Raw genomic sequence first — 18,034 nt, 5'->3', positions numbered from 1 at the left:
TATTTAATATTACACTTCAATCCATTAAAGCATCTTAAGATTTGAGTGAAATTTCTGACAGTCGTTTTTCATTTACAAGCCACATTAACTTCATCTTATCAACATCATATTGTGTCTTAGGCTTTGTGAACCCTTATACCCTGAAATTACTGCTTATTGTTCACTCCAGGTTTCAATACTCCGTTTTTATTTGGAGGCCACACCATAAATTTTTAATTGATAGCATCGTACATGCCCAAAAAGTTTCTGTGAAATTTATACTAGGATCTGTAAAATTTTACTGATCCTATCACATCTTACACATCATGATTGCTATTCAATAATTTGAAGCCTTGAGAAAGTAGAAAATCGATACTTGGGCTCTCGTTGGTTTTCAATGTCCTTAAAGGCGAAATTGATTGCCAATGTCTGCGTAAATGTATTAATTTTCCTACACCTCCTAGAATTCCTCTTACAACACAAATTATGGTCGCAATGCTCCCATTGAACGATATCTTCGGGATTTTAATGAAATCTTCAATTCTAACTTTCCAGATTTCTCATTTTCTAAGAAAGAAATTCCTGTACTATTGAACTCTACACTCCGAAAAATTGTCGCCTTATAATTTTCGGAGAACATTTTATCTCTCTTAGCTCTCTTGGATAAGGCAGCCTATCAAGCTGTCAGACCACAGAAGTATTTTCCAAGCGTAAGTTTTTGCTGTGGGGAAAGCCGCCGAGCTAGCCTACACAAAAACAAGAAAGAACTCAAAAATTAATGTATACGTGGACAGTCAAGCAGCAATAAAAGCAATAAGCTCATATTGTATTAAGTCCAAAAATGTTCGACGGAGCAGGGAGGCCATAGAAAGGCTAGCCGCAAACAGTAGGCTGCATATCTACTGGGTACATGGTCACAAAGGCATTATGGGGAACGAAGTAGTAGATGAGATAGCAAAAAGTGCTGTTAGACTTTCTTTTGAACAAGAGAGCGACATACCAAAACCGCTAAATACAATATACAATGAAATGGAAGACTACATGAAAAGGCGAGTGGAAGCTAGGTGGACAAATCTGACCACATGCAAAACAGCAACAGTTATGTGTAGAGCTAACGACAAAAAACTGACTCAATTCATACTTACGCTCTTGCGAAAGGACAGCAGAACTATTATAAATATGCTTACAGGTCATAATCTATTGGCTGCACATGCGTACAAGACAGCAATGGCTAACACAGACAAATGCAGAGAGGATGTTGAGAAAACTTTAGAGCACCTTCTGTGCGTTTGTCCGGCATTATTAAAAACGCGTTTAAAATGCCTGGGAGCCCGATTGTTTGAGGGTCTGGAGGACGTCTCAAAAGCGGATCTCCCAGCGCTGCTTAGATTCGCCAAAAGCGTTGTCATCCTTCTTGATGTCTACTTTCAGAATTCATAGAGGTCGGTATCGCTAGGGACCAAAAGGTCTATGCGTGGCTTAATGCCAACTTGGTTAACCTAACCTAACCTTTACCTCTCTTGACTTTTTAATGACCTTTAATTTGTTTTGAGAACTGGCCTAAAATGCCCGTTTAAGTAGAAGTTAGAGGTTTAAATTATACAATAAAATAATTCCTCGTTAAATTCTACTGCAGGAGTTTGAGGGCAGACATTTTATTTGAAGTCGCTATCTGGCGTCTCATTTGTTCGCTATTGTTGCCAATCGGTTCGCGAAACTACAACGTTCGCAACAATATTTTCTATAAATTTATCTCACTTTAGGGCAAAATGTTAAAACTTTACGAGATGAAAAAAATTCGACACTTTGGACTGATACTTTCATCGGCAAAGTTGTACTGGAAGACATCCCCATTCATAATTATAATCGCCTGCTCGTGTTGAGTCACATTTTTGTAAAAATGTTGGGCTGTGTTGTTATTACCATTGGAAAAAGCTAAGCACGTCATATCGAGGTCCCGTATTGTATCCACTAACAATTTAGCATTTGATGCAGCAATAGAACCGGAGTTATGGAATGAAATTTTGAAAAAAAAAAAAGATTCTTGTTAGAACTCTTTCCACGAATGATCTTCTTTATTTTCCAAAATATAAAAAAAAAGAAAACCCTCGAAGTTTCCTTCTTCAGGCGAATACATGTTTTTTTGGTCATAATTGAAACCCAAAATTGGTCTGAGTGCGCGTTACACAATTTTCACAGAGCGTTGATTTTCGTTACACAATTCAACGATTTGTAAACGTCTTTGAGACGTAAGTCTTTCCATGATGAAATGTCAATGAATACTGAAGAAATTTATGTATTGGATTGCCCAGAAAGTAATTGCCGATTTTACATTTAGACGGCGTTAATAATTGTTTTGAACAGCTTGTGACCATGTATTTATTTTAATTTTTCTTTTGACAGTTATTAGCTGTCAATTTTACTTGTTTTAGAAAAAAAGTGCGCGTAATTTGGTTTATATTTATTTGTTTGGCGTCAATTTTAATATAGAGCCCACAAAAGGGCATTTTCGTCATATTTTATTTTATTATTTCCATAAAGGAAAAATCGCAGAGAAGGTTGCTAAAAAGTTGCGTGATTTGTATCGTGATAAAGCATTAAAAGAAAGACAGTGTCGAATTTGGTTTATCGAATTCTGTTCTGGAGATTTTTCACTTAAAGATGAGCCATGTTCAGGCCGGACAAGTGATGTCGATGAAGACATTATCAAGGCTTTAATCGAATTTGATCGTCATGTAACCTTGCGTGAGATTAAAGAGAAGTTAAATATAACAAAAGCCACCGTTAATTAGTATATAAAGAGTCTTGGACTGGTAAAAAAACTTGATATTGGTGTAACACAGGAATTAAAAGAAATTTAATCATTTAACAAACCGAATTAACGCTTGTGATATGCATCTTAAACGCAATGAAGTTGATCCGTTTTTGAAGCGGATTATCACTGGTGATGAAAAATGTATTGTTTGCAATAACGTCAATCGAAAACGATCATGGTCCAAGCATGATGAAGTGCCACAAACCATTTCAAGGAAGGATGTGGTATATTTTGAGCTGCTTCAGAGGAACCAAACGATTAATTCGGATGTCTACTGCCAACAATTGAACAAATTGAATACAGCCATCAACGAGAAGCGATCAGAATTGATCGATCGTAAAGGTGTCATATTTCATCAGGACAACGCTAGATCGCATACATCTTTGGTCACTTGCCAAAAACTGATAGAGCTGGGCTGGGAACTTATGATCATCTACCTTATAGCTTTGACCTTGCACCGTCAGACTAACATTTGTTTTGGTCTTTGCAGAACTTCTTAAATGGTAAAACTTTCGGCAATGACGAGGCTATAAAATCGCATTTGGTTCAGTTTTTTGCAAAGGCCAGAAGTTGTATGAATTTACCGGAAAGATGGCAAAAGGTTATCGAACAAAATGGAAAATATATAATTGATTAAAATTCATTCTAAGTTTTAATAAAAATGTATTTACTTTTTTACTACCTTTAAAAAATCGGCAATTTCTTTCCGGACAAAAACACCTTATTGTTAAAAGTACCTCCAATCTGACCACCCGTTCATATATTACTACAGAATGTAATGTAAGTATGTATTTCAGAGTTTTTATTCAAAAGTGTTTAAGGAGAAACAAGTTGCCTTCAAATGAATTTCGCAGAGTCTTAAAGAATCGCTAATCGTTTATGAATTTTTATAATTTATTTATTAAACACTTCAATGCAAGTCGGACTCTCACAGCTGCCGTCCACACTCCAGTTACTCCCACATGGGAAACAATAATAGCCTCGACTGCTGGGAAACAATAATAGCCTCGATGCTTTAATTATTGATTTGAACAGTAGCACAAAATCGAATTATTCACAATAGTTTCATAAAATAAAATATAAATTCCATAAAAAAAGAAAAAATGCTTACGCAAACCTAACAACAACCAATCGGTTACAACCAGCGTAACCAGTGAAGCCACATCGAATGAGCTTTGACGCGGCGCGTAAAATAACAACAAAGAAAGCAATTGAATGGAATGAAAAATTTCAATATGAAAATACTAAAGAAAAAAAAAAAATCAAATAAGACGATATAATCGAAAATTCGTAAAAGCAAAATAGTGTATAAGTCATACAACTGCAGTTGGTAGCCATAGAAGTTGCGTCCGAACCATTTACGCAATACTGCAGCGAGGTGTTACACTTTTCCGTGACAATGGATGAAAAGGTGAAACGACAGCAACACAGCAAATGAGAGGTGGCATGGCGGAAGGTGAGTGACAGTGCAAATAGAAATTGTACTGAAACTGGTTTGATGTGGCCCAACTGCCTCTGCAAGTAGGTAGCTGAGTGTCGAAAGCGCCGATATATCTAATTAGTGCACTAACCAGAGTGATTTATGTATGACTCAGTGTTTCAATAAGAGCTACTAATTAAACATCACTCATACGCCATGCAATACCACTATATGCACGTATGTGATGTGTGTGTGTGAGTGCGTGTTTGTCGGAAATTCTGCCAGCTGGGCAATCGCAGGAAAGTTATATTAGTTCGCTGAATGGTCTCTCAATGTGTGTCTGCATAGCTCATTTCCCCTGAAAATTGTTGTTACGTGCAAGGAATATTATGCCAAATGGAATTTATATTGGCTAATGCGACATAAGATATTAATTGAAATATGCAAACAGCAAAAAGTTCGCTCATAAAAATTTGCATGTGTGTAACATTTGGAGTAGGAAACTTTTCGATATAATCGTAAAACAGCATTTTAAGACATTAATGTCAAAAAAGTTGCAAGAAATCTATAAAGGCATATACAAATACGTATACATATATGCATACATGTATATATTTGTATGTGTGCGCAAGTGTGGAAGAGTAGGAATTGCCACAGCTGCTATTCGCCTTCTGCTATTAATCGCCAGCGTATGGCCAATCTGTAGCAGCATTTCAAGCAAAGAGGCAAATATGTATGCATGAGTATGTGAATGTATGTATGCGAGTATGTGTATGTGTGCATTTGAGTATATTTGCATTGGCAACACCATTCAAACGTTTTAAGTGCGCACTGGAGATGCATTGAGCATTAAACCCACTGCAGCTGCCAGCAACACGTTCCAAGGCATGTGAGTACACATAACATAACATAGCACAGCATATAGTGGTGCTCATACATACATACATATGCACAGAGGCGCTCGAATTTTGCACCACTTGTACCCCATTTGAAATTGCAGGCCCATGAATACGCTTATATCGGTAACGGTTAAATGGCCAAACTCTAGCTGGTATTGATGGCAGGCATAAGCAACAATCTGCTACCAAATAGACAATGCAGTGGGATGTAGTAGACTTGCGACGGTGCAAAGCGAATGCAGCAGGCAACTGGTCACTTTTCTTTGTGTGACTTACAGATAAGAATCTGAAATGAAAATATGGAGACGACTGTTGGCCAGCAGGAAATTTATAGGCACCAATACAAAAAAAAGAAGATAGGAATTGGACAAACAGGCATTTTTCGAAATTTTTAACGGACAAGAGTTCTTTTCCCCGCAAGAAAAGTTTGAAGTTGAGCGCTTGATCATGAATTTTCTTTTAAGGTAAATATTGTTAAAAAATAGAATTAAAATAGTTAAAAAAAAGAATATAATTATGTATTCATGCAAGCTTTTCTTTTTAATTAAACAGAAAATCAAAGTAACAAAACCACTTCAAATAGCAAAAGAGCTATTGCTTGAACAAAAGAGCAGCTAACAGCTGCTTACCGGTTATATCAGGAATAGCATTCACATAAACCATATATTTTTTTATTGAACTACAGAATGAATGAAAAAAAATAAAAAATAAATAATTAGCGCGCACACTTCGGTTAGGTGTTTTGGCCGAGCTCCTCCTCCTATTTGTGGCGTGGGCCTTGAAGTTGTTCCACAAATGCAGAAGCCTACAGTTTCAAGCCGACTCCGAACGACACATATTTTTTATGAGGAAATTTTTCATGGCAGAAATACACACGAGTGCTTTTAAAAAACTTTTTTTTATAATTTTGCTGCTTCATGTAGGAGATTCGAGCCTATGCCTTCCCGAATGATAGTCACGCACCAACTTATTCGGCTACGGCGGCCTTTGTAAAATGAATTATAAATAATTATTAGGAAGTTGAATTAGTTTTAAAGGTGACACACAGATGGCGCTATTTATCACTTTATCGCGTTGGCAATACTGAATATATATTCATGACAAAGCCTCATCCATAGGCTTTGTTTATCAGTATCTGTCATTTCGCTGAACTATGAACAACTCAGTGTTTTCGTGCTCCGAGTATATCAACTTTCGTGGCGTCGAAACGCAATTTGCGGGAAGCTTTGCTTTTCTGCTTCAATTTGAAAAAAAATACAGCTCAAGCCCGTGAATTGCTGCAGGAGGCCTACCCAGACCATACTCCGTCGATTTCAACATGTGAGTACTGGTTTCGACGATTCAAAAGTGGTGATTTTCACACCGAAGACAAGGAGCGTCTTGGCCAGCCCAAAAAGTTCGAGGACGCGGAATTGGGGGAATTGGTAAACGAGGACTCGTGCCAAACCCAAGAAGAGCTTACTGAATCATTGGGCGTTGATAAATCAACCGTTTGCAAGCGTCTAAAAGCGATGGGAATGATCCAAAAGCAAGGACATTAGGTCCCGTACGAGTTGAAGCAGCGCGACGTCGAACGGCGATTTTTTACGTGCGAATTGCTGATCGAGCGACAAAATCGGAAGGGTTTTTTGCATCGGGTGGTGACTGGCGACGAAAAATGGATCCACTACGATAACCCAAAACGCAAAAAATCATGGGGTTTGCCCGGCCACGCATCAACATCGACGGCCAAGCAGAATATTCACGGCAAGAAAATCATGCTCTGCATTTGGTGGGATCAGGTCGGCGTGGTATATTTTGAGCTGCTCCAACCGGGCGAAACAATCACGGGGGATCGTTACCGACTGCAATTGATGCGTTTAAGCCGGGCATTGAAAGAAAAACGCCCGGAAACGGTAAAAAGGCACGACAAGGTTATTTTGCAACATGACAACGCTCGGCCGCATGTTGCTCAACCTGTCAAAAAATACCTTGGAACGCTTGGCTGGGAAGTGTTACCCCACCCGCCGTATAGTCCAGACATAGCTCCCTCCGATTATCATTTGTTCCGGCATATGAGTCTCGATTTGGCGGACCAGCGGTTCTCCTCGTACGAGGCTACCAAAATATGGGTCGAATCATGGATAGCCAAGCAGCGGCCAGAATTTTGGAGAAACGGCATCCGGAAATTGCCCGAAAGATGGGCGCAAGTTGTAGCTAGCGATGGCCAATACTTCGAATAAAATATTTTGTACCGTTTTTTCACAATAAAGCCCCAAATCTTCGAAAAAAAATCTTTAAAACTAATTCAACCTCCCAATGTATTACAACAGGAAAGGCACCAACAACTTAGGCCGGAAGCATCTTCCTTAAAATGAAATCAAATGAGACAAAACAAAAAAAATTTAATTTGAATTTTTATTGTACAGGGTGAACGATATGAAGTGTTACCAACTTCACTCTGCTTGTATTTGTAAAATAGCTCATGACATCGACGTCAAAATTGTTCTAATGACAGTTCAATATATTGTTTATAAGACATCAAAAGCATTTGCGTCTCAGTTTTGTTGAATTTTTTTTTCCTGTGATAGAATTCAAACGTAATAGATTGCGTTATATTTGCATGGAAAGTCACAACCAGCCATTGTTCGTGAGCTCAGTCACCTCAAAGTGAATAAAATGTTTGTGTATCGCACTATAAAACGTTACAATGATACTGGTAGCATTGTAAAACGCTATGGAGATGGACCAACAAAAACTGCAACAACGCCAGAAATGGTTCGGAAAGTGAAGGCTCGACTTGAACGAAATCCACGTCGAAGTGGAAGAAAAATGGCCAAAGAACTGAAAATATCGCAAGACAGCATTCGACGCATATTGGAAAATGAGCTCAAGGTCAAGGCTTACAAGCAAAGTCAAGGCTTACAGCAAAAAAAAGTTCGGTGCGAAACAGCAAAGGAGTTGTTGCGCTTGTACGAACGTGGCGAATTTCCTAACATTGTGTTTTCTAATGAAAAAAATTTCCCAATTGAGCAGTTCATCAACACTCAAAACGATCGTGTTCACTTGACCGAACGCTCATACGAAAATTTGAGCCTACGTATGGCCACTCGAAGCAATTTCCCATCGCAAGTAATGGTTTGGGCCGCAGGGACCGCTGATGGACGCTCGCCAATCGTTTTTATCGAGCCTGGTGTCAAAGTGAATGCGACTTATTATCGGGAAAATGTTTTAGAAGCTGCTTTAGAGCCGTGGACACGCAAACATTTCGGTCGTAGACCATGGACGTTCCAACAGGACTCGGCACCGTCTCATAAAGCTCGTGTGAACCAAGAATGGTTAAAAAATCATCTTCCACACTTCATTTCGTCCACACAATGGCTTTCGAATTCGCCAGACGTAAATCTGATGGACTATTCCATCTGGTCCATTTTGGAGAGCAAGGTGAGGACTAAAAAATGTGCCAGTATGGGTGCGCTGAAAAAAGCGATTATACGAGAATGGGCAAAATACCTCAAGATCACATTCGTGCAGCATGAAACTCATTTTTTGACCGTTTGAAGGCTATAGTCAACACAAAGGTGGTGATATCGAGCTAAAGTGAATATATGTTAAAATTGTAATAATTTTTGAACACTTTGGTGTTTTGAATAGGTAACACTTCATATCGTTCACTCTGTATACGAGGGCAGTCTACTACGAGGAAAAACTTTATATTTTCTTAAATTTTCTTTCTATTCATATTTATTTTCTTTACTTATTTATTTTTTATTTATCTATAATTTTTTATTATAATAAAATAGTTATAAAAAAGTATTATTTATTTGTTATTTTTAATTTTTATTTTTTATTTCCCTATTATTTTTTATTTTAGTTCATTTATTAGTTATCATTTTTTATTTATTTATTGTTTCTATTTATATATTATTTTTATCTATTTGTTATTTTTAATTTTTATTTCTTATGTTGCATTTTTTAGTGGTTCATTATTTTTCATTTTTATTTAATATTTTTTATTTTTTAGTTGTTTATTATTTTTCATTTTTATTTAATATTTTGTATTTTTAATTTGTTTATTATTTTTCATTAGTTATTAAATTTTTTTTATTTATTTATTTTTTTTATTTATTTATTATTTTTCACCTTTTACTTATTTACAACATTTATTTTTTACTTACTTATTACTTTACATTTGCATCATTTGTTTTTTTTGTATATATTTTATTCTATTACTTTTTTCTTCTTTGTTTAGAACTCTGTTTTTTGTTGCTTTATTCTTCTTAAATTTTTTTATACTTTTATATATGTATATAATTTTATTTTTAAGTATTTATCATTTTTATTTTTTGTTGTAATTTTGATATTTGTTTCGTTTTTTTACTTTTTATCGCATTATTTTATTTTCATTTTTACATTTTTAATTGTTTTATTTTATTTCATTATTAAATCTTGTTGTTTCTTAGAACTTTGTTTTCTGTTTAATTTTTCTCAAATTTAATTTTTTTATTTTTTGAATTTTTTGTTACCCTTTTTTCATTTATTGATTCTCTTTTATTTTTATTTTATATTTATTTAGTTTTTTTAATTACATTACTTGCCTTTATAATTTATATTTTTAATTTTTTTTTGTTTTTTGCTTTATTTTTATGAAATTTATATTTTTTATATTTTAATAAAAATTTTTTTATTTTTCATTTAATATTTACTTATTAATTTTTTATTCATTTATTTATTTTTATATATTTATATATTTTTTTATTTTACTTTTCACATTTTTAATTGCTTTATTTTACTTCAGTATTTGTTCTTATTTTTTTAGAATGTTTTGTTTTCTGTTTTTTTTTCTCAAGTGTAATTTTTATTTTTTTCATTTCTTTTACTTATTTTTCATTTATGATTTATTTACTTATTTATTTTTTGTTTTTTATTTCATATTTATTCAACCATTTTGTTTACTACGTTATTTGATTTTAATATTTATATTTTTTTGTTTTATTTTATTTCATTCTTATTTTTTCTTATTTATTTAGTACTTAGCTTTCTCTTTTTGCTCCACTTTTCTTAAATTAATTTTTTTTTTGTTTTTATTTTTTCCTTGTGTTGTATTATTTTATTTATTTATATTTTTTATTGTTTCATTTTACTTATTATTATTTATTTACTTATTTTTTTGCTTTTTTCCTAAATTGTTTTTCTTTAATTTTATTTTTTAATATTATTTTAGTAACACATACGAGTACAACTTCTATATTTTAATATTTAATGAATCTTTACATCTTTACGAAGATAATTTCCTAAAGTTAGCCTTTGTAATTTTGTTTTTGTATGATGTTATATGAACAAAAATAGTCTACACAGTGCATCAAATTTCAGCACCAAACAAAGTAGTGAGCGAGACTCACCTCTCGAGTGCAAAGTGTTAAATTCCAAGTCAAGTCAACCGCTTAAGATTTATTCCTGCTATGACTCCAACAGATTAGAAAAATGTGGGTTCGAAAAATGTGAGCATAAAGTGTTCCGCACGGGTAGAGGCTTTTCAAATAACTTCAAAAGAAAAGTCGGTACACGGTGGCGCAAAATTAATCATTCATTTTATTTTTTTAAACTACTTTTTTAACTAAATAAATAAAATTATTTCAAGGGCGTGCAAAATTAATCATCTTTTTATGTTTTTGTTTTGAAGTGATGGAAACATTTATTTTCACCTTTACGCGCTTAATTGCTTATCTGTTGGTATACTGCAGCTGTCTAGTTCACAAGTGTCAAATGTCATTGATGTACGACGCCACCTGCAAACATTATAAATCTTCCAAAAAGGTGATTCATTTTACGCCACCTTGCATTTATACATATTTCCCTCCCTTATTCTTTGAGTGCTTATTTTGAAGGTATTAAAGCATCTTCCAAACAAATAAGAAACATTTTTTTTTTTATTTCTATAATGGCATATTCCTTAATGCCATGTTTTTCATTTTCCACTTGGGTGTTTTTCTTTTTGCAACAAATAGGTAATCCCCCTTTTAACGATTCCAAAAAGTTGGCCATATGTTTATTGAAATATATTGCACTTCTGTTGCAACCTCAGTTCGTAGAGATTACCACATCGCACATAGCGCTGCGGTGCAACAACAGTGCATGTGGCACATGTGTGTTGCACGAAAAAGGCTACAATGTATTGCACTTTGCACACAGTTGACATGCCAGAGACTGCGTGAGTGCAGGTCGGTTATACGCGCCTTCCACACAACTCAGAGTGGAGCGATTTTTTCGTGCGGATGCAACCGAATCGCGTAATCAAATAAATAAAAATATTTAAGTATTATTTGCTGTACTTTCCGACATATTATTTTGACATTAGTTGTACACTCGTTAATTTCTGTTTTTTTTTTTTGGGTTTTTTGGTTTAAATAATAACCATAAAAAAATTAGAGGCATAACTATTTTATCTATTTGTATTTGTAATGTATTTGCGGCATTAATTATCCTCGTTTTTATAGTTATTGTGCGCAGTTGTTCAAGCTGTGTTGGTACCACTAATTATATTTGCTGGTTACTCACAGTGAACTGCAGCAAAATTGCCACCACCATTCCACCATCAGCGCCATGCACATACATGCATACCTACATACGCACGTACATTGCACGTTCCTCGCTAGTTGCCTGCCTCTACTTGACAGTTCATGCGTTCCTGGGGCTTTCCAAAACCGCCAGCAAATGCATTTGATGGGGTGGACCAACTACCAATTGATGGCCGTAATTACTTGTGGCGTTTTAAGAGCAAATTGTACATTCAGATGGACAATAAAATTAGACTTTTCATGCATTCGCTTGAGTGTATGTGATAATTATAGGCTTTAGTGAAGTTGTAATTCGCCTTTAATAAGTGCGAGAAGATGTTGAAAAAAAATTAAAAAAAAGAACTAAAAACTAAAAATATTACGGTATTAGAGAACGAAAAATGTGTGACTTTAAATATTCAAATTACTCAAATTGGCTTCAGTCAGAAAACGATATACGATTTATGTTTATGAACAGTCCTAATGTTCTCATATTCAGACTTATTATAAGCTATGAATCAGCCACATCAATAGCCTGAAAAATTTGACAATCAGCAATCATAACATGAATAAATAATCGTGTTCGATAACACAAAAATTTGTAATAGTTTTTACTAATTTTTGGAAACAGGTGTTCGTTAGCGCCATAAAATTAACGATCGCTCAAAAATTGAGAGAGCAAAGTAACTTTTCGATGCAAGAGAGACGCTCATTTTGGGGTAGAGAAATTTTAGCCAGTAAAAATTATCCTTCAGGAAAATATGTAATGACTCATGTTTGAATTATTAAAGGTTTGCTCACTTGAGACACATTCGATTTTTGACTCTCGCGATTTCTATTAGTTGATCGCAATTTACGTTTACCTAAATGCAATACTCAATGTGAGGCAGAAGCCTATGCGGCAAACATGACTAATTAGGCAAATGTTCACACAAATTGTTTGTGCATTTTGACTGCTGACTGTAGTAATTATGCTGGCTCTTCAGTCAATGTTACAACGAGAGTAATGTAGTTGTAATTATTCAGTCTGTGCTGTTCTGTCGGTGCTCCCATCACTGTTAGCATTAGCGCTCAATCGGACTCATTAAAATCGACCACTGTTAAATCGCTTCCATTAACTGCGAAAAAGTTCGCTCAACCCATAATAATATCTCGGCTGCTGAAACAGCACCGTCATTATATGTTGTTGCTTATCGTGCAGTTGACATTCTTTTGGCGCCCTCGTTGGTGGCAGTCGAGAGAATTCATGTTAAAGCTGAATCGGAGACATTAACTTCGGCCACTGTTAAACTACCGATATATGAGCTGTAGAAATAAATAGTTCATTCAGCCAACTGTCACATTTCGACTACTAAAACAAAATTTTCATCACATGTTGTTGCACTATTTATACCAACGATGCTGAGGTACTGGCAGCGCTGCTTCCGTTCGTGCTGTTCACATGCATGCTCTAACTAGCAAAATCGTCACTCTGTATTGGCCTCTGGTAACGATACAGCATGCTTGACTGCGCTTTGTATGTGTTAGTGCAGTCGGGTGGCGTCGTGTCACACATACTTGTTGTCGGTAAAAATCAAAAATTTTAGATATTAGCGTCAAGCACCCGACACGCACACATATAAAATTCTTGTCAAACAATGCTTGACCGTCACCAGAGGCCATATTGTATGAAGTTTTCTCAAAACTTGAAATCTCTCAACGGAGCGCTGATCCAATGCATCAGGTGCACGATGGAGAGAACAATAGCAGAGAGAATTTCATTACTGCAGCAGGTGCATAATGAAATAGAAATATGCACTCAGTTATTATTGGTAATAACGCCAGCAGTGAGAGTGTCATTTTTGACTTCAAACTCTTCTTCTCTAGCCATATTGGCTTTATTTATGCGATTTTTTTGCAATGATTGGCTTTATTAGACGTAACTCCAAAGACTTTAAACCATTTCCCCCCCCCAAACTAATGTGCACAAGTACTAAAACGGTGAAATTTTAGTTTTTAATGATATTGCTGAGTTGTACACAAAAACAAAAAAAAATTAAAAAAATACGATGTTGGCAATGTTAAGGTAAAGTATGGCAATATTAACACACCAGAAAATAAAGAAGTCTGTTAATGTTAAATGCTAATAGGTCTATGAATAAGTTCGTGCGGTTTTTTTTCGAAATTTGAATTTCGGATCATTCCCATGGCTTTTAAACGTTTGGAAATGGTTGATTGATCAACTCCCAAAGTTTTTGCAACCTCTTCTTGCGTTTGAGCCGGATCTTGATCGAGCAATTCCTCTAATTCGGTATCCATGAACTTTGGCGGCGCACCCTCGCGTTCTTCGTCTTCCAAGCCAAAATCACCACTTTTAAAGCGTGCAAACCACTTCTGGCACGTTCGCTCAGCTAGAGCATGCTCACCATAAACTTCCACCAAGATACGATGACTTTCGGCTGCTTTTTTCTTCATATTAAAGAATTCCCCGCAAAAACACATTATTTGGCACGAAATTCGACATTTTCAAGTGTGGTAAAAATATTGTTGTTTACGCTTCAAATAAAAAACTTATACTGACATTTGTGCCTTACGACAGTAGCTCTCCAATGAATGATGTTGGAATGTAAAGTGACAGAGAGAGAGAGAATCTAAAGATTCCACTTATACAAAACAGAAAAACAACAACGTAACCAATGCTGTTGTACCGTATTTTAGTTAAAAAGTGACAAAATTAGCAAAATTAACACTCCAGTTAACATAGAAATATGTTAATGTTTGAATGCTAACCTAACGTAGATAACATAGAACTGTGAGCACCCTAACTGTTTTAAAGGGGGAATGTTAAGTAATAGAGAGAGAGAGAACCATATAATTTTGATTTGTGCGGCTTTATTACTATGGCGAGTAAATTTAAAACACATAAAGTTGAGGAAGAGGAAGACAAAAACTGATAAATTGATAGTCTGTACCCTATATTACGTTTTTTAAAGATCAATATTACCGATGAAAGAGGTATTTAAAAGTATTTAAATTTAATGTTTGAGCTACTCTAAATCTAACTTTCTTAAAACACCTTTTTTCGAACTTTCTTCCTTTTGTTATACACTAAAATCGCGAAGCAACATCACTTTCGAACAGTAGGTCACATCAGCGGCAAAAAAGGAAAAGCCTCAGACAAGTTCTGGACCTATAATGAGGCCATAGATAATCTTGTGCCAGATCGGAGCTTCTTTTGTTTTCCAAGATTAATAATATGGCAGCCTCAGGAATTATTTTTCAGATTTTCGAGAAAACACGGACAATTAATTGTTAAAAAAAAACGAAATTTTTTTAAATAAAAATCCTTCGATCAGGCACGAGTTTTTTATGTTTTTCAAAAGCAGTACACATTTTATTGAAATCTACGGAGCGCTTTTTACGTTACAGTGATCACCAGTTCATAAACCATAGTTTTGAGAAAAACGCATTTAAAGTTTTGCTATCGTTTCTGGAGCGCCCGAGTGCGCTTTGTTAGTTGTTGAATCACTCGAAAAGCATTTGTCGGATTCACTTCAAATTTTCACTTAATATTTTTAAGATTTTTACTTTAATGAAATGCAAAAAAAAAATCCAATTTTTTATTAATTCTGACTACCCCCAACCCCTTAAAAAGACAACTGGGTAAATTTCATGATATTCTATTCATTAGTTCGTCAGTTTTTGTGCTAAGAGTGACGCTACTTTTGTTATTTTCAAAACACTGGATCAAAAAGAACTTGGTACTTTTATTTTACACTACTTTTTGATGGAAAAAAAACCGTTCAACCGAAGCAAATGCTTGAAAAGTATTATGGGACTCCACTCTATGAGAAACAGTAACAAAACCCATCGTTGCGGACTTCAAATGAGGTCGTAGAGACACCGCCCAAATGAAGCGGTAACACCAGAAAACACCAAAAAAAATCCACAAAATCGTTTTGAATGATCGAAAAGTGGAGTTGCGTGAGTTAGTTGACATCGTAAAGATATCAAAAGAATATCTTGAGTTTATATTGCATGAGCATTTGACTTTGAGAAAACTCTGTTCAAAGTGAGTGCCGCGTTGCTCACTGCATCATGACCGCACCGTGTAAAACTACATAAATTGAACTTCGAATTGCTCCCACATCTACCGCATTCGCCAGACTTGGCGCCCAGCGATTACTGGCTGTTCGCAGACATTAAAAAATGGCTCGCCGGTAAGAAATTTCGCTCGAATGAAGCGGTTATCGCTGAAACTGAGAACTATTTTGAGGCATAAGATAAATCGTTCAACAAAAGTAATATTGAAATGTTAGAGCGGCGCTGGAATGATTGCGTTGTTTTTGATGGAAATTACGTAGATGAAGAAAGTTAAATTTGAACAAAAAAAAAACACGTCTTTTCTTTGTTAGGCCCGGGACTTTTCCGCCGATGTATTAACTATTAACTAAATTACTTGACCACACATTACGTGAAATGCTGTCCCCCTTCGCGTTTACATCAATGAAATAAAATTTCAAAAAACACACAAATATTTGTTTTCGTGACGATAGATTAACGGACAAGCACTGTTTTGAAAATGTACAATTACAATTTATTATAATTAATAATTTTTTTTTACTAACTTAAGTTATTTTGTGACACATATAATTGAGAATAGTATTAGAAATACTACTGCTCTAAACCACAACGTCAATGTACAGCTTCTGTTAAGGAGAGGCGGATGGTTAATCGTTGCCAGCCGTTACATGACAAATTGGCCTTAATTTGGTACTGGCCTCGGTTCATGACCAGGCAAATCTAAAAGCGGCCAATTCAAATAAGCTGTTATAGGTATTAATAGAAATATAAAAATATGACATACGAATGCATTTGCTTCAAATCAAATCTACTAGTTGAGCTGAGGAAAAGTTTGAGAAATTTACAACCAAAAAAAAACCATCACATATACATATATATGTGTGCGATACACATATTTATGTATATGCATGTACTTATAGCAATTTTACGACCAAAAAATAAAGACTATATATATGTAGACAGTGTGGAGGTGGGCAATTTTCACTAATGACCAACATTATACATTACACAAATAAAAAAAATATATATATATGTATATATAAATATAAAAATTTCTTTTTTTCCCATACAAGAATTCAAAGGCATTAGCATTAGGTCCAGAATCAATCAGATACGCTGCTCAAAATGATAATGAGTATTGTGCCGTTCGAACAGTCTTAGACTAAGCCAACGGTTCGTGATCCTCCTCGTCGGCTCGCAACCAGCTGCAATTGAGTATTTCGCGTAGATTCCAACGCGCATGCGGTTCGGGCTCCAGCAGCACCGCCACCGTAGCCTTTGCCTGCGCTGATATGTGATCTTGCAATTTGCGTCGAAATGCGAACTTCTTACTCCGTTGATCGTCCAGCAACTTACTCAGGTTGCTATCGTCGAATGGCATTTTGGCATTCAACATTATGAATAGTATGACACCAAGTGACCAAGCGTCCGCTAGTTTGGGATCATATGGACGTCCGCATACCACTTCGGGTGCAGCGTATGCCGCCGAACCGCAATAGGTTTCCGATTTAATATCACGTCCGCTTTCGTCGCAACAATAGCGTGCGAAGCCGAAGTCAGCCAATTTGATATTGAGACGCTTCGAAAGCAGTATATTCTCGCATTTCAGATCGCGATGGGCGATATCGTGCGAATGCAGATATTTGAGAGCTTTAGCCATCTGCATGAACCAGGCTTTCGCTTGCAGCTCCTCAACCGGTCCCGACTTCTTGATATGACTCAATAGATCACCATTCTCTGCATATCGCATGAATATGAAGATTTTCGGGCCACGCTGTAGAATGCTGTGTATCTGTATAATGTTTGGGTGATCGATTTTCGTTAAAATTTCCAATTCGCGCGGAAAGAATTTGTGTACGAAATCCGAGGGTGCCTTAGCTTTGTCAATTATCTTGCAGGCCAAATGTACACCGTGCCCAGCATCGTCTGCATAACCGGCTGTAATTACGGTCGCATAGGAACCCTCGCCAATTTTGTGTCCGATATTGTAACCACGCTGAGCCAAGGCATCGATATCGGAGCTGCGCGTGTTCAATTGGCGACTGGAGGTTGTCGAAAATTTTGACATAATTGTTGGATTTTTATAATGTTGAAATTTTGTATAATTGCATCTGAAGATGGTACTCTGATGATTTGAATTTGCACTCGAAAGAGTCGACCAAAATAATGTTTATGCAAACTTTTATTGATATCAAAGAATTTTTATTAAAAAAAATATAAAATTTAATCTCCTTTCAAAGAAATTTTGACAATTTTGGAAAAGAAGCTATTGAGAAAAGAGTTTCTCCAGGCAGTTATCGTTTCATTCTTTTATCGGATATTT

General features: G+C 35.5%; 1 protein-coding gene across 1 annotated transcript; it reads right to left on the bottom strand.

Moving 5' to 3' along the window:
- Nucleotides 1-16,728: 16,728 nt before the first annotated feature.
- On the bottom strand, nucleotides 16,729-17,973 carry LOC129238167 (testis-specific serine/threonine-protein kinase 1). Its single transcript, XM_054873239.1, has one exon. The coding sequence runs from the start codon at nucleotides 17,777-17,779 to the stop codon at nucleotides 16,874-16,876; it is 906 nt and encodes a 301-aa protein (XP_054729214.1). The 5' UTR covers nucleotides 17,780-17,973; the 3' UTR covers nucleotides 16,729-16,873.
- Nucleotides 17,974-18,034: the final 61 nt, after the last annotated feature.

The sequence above is a fragment of the Anastrepha obliqua genome, chromosome 1 (genome assembly GCF_027943255.1).
Source record: "Anastrepha obliqua isolate idAnaObli1 chromosome 1, idAnaObli1_1.0, whole genome shotgun sequence".
In the NCBI taxonomy this organism is placed as follows: domain Eukaryota; kingdom Metazoa; phylum Arthropoda; class Insecta; order Diptera; family Tephritidae; genus Anastrepha; species Anastrepha obliqua.
The sequence above is the reverse complement of the archived record's forward strand: the minus strand, read 5'-3'. Positions and strand labels throughout refer to the sequence as shown.

Excerpts from the sequence above, each read along its gene's own strand:
- LOC129238167 (XM_054873239.1), bottom strand. The coding sequence starts at position 17,779 with ATGTCAAAATTTTCGACAACCTCCAGTCGCCAATTGAACACGCGCAGC.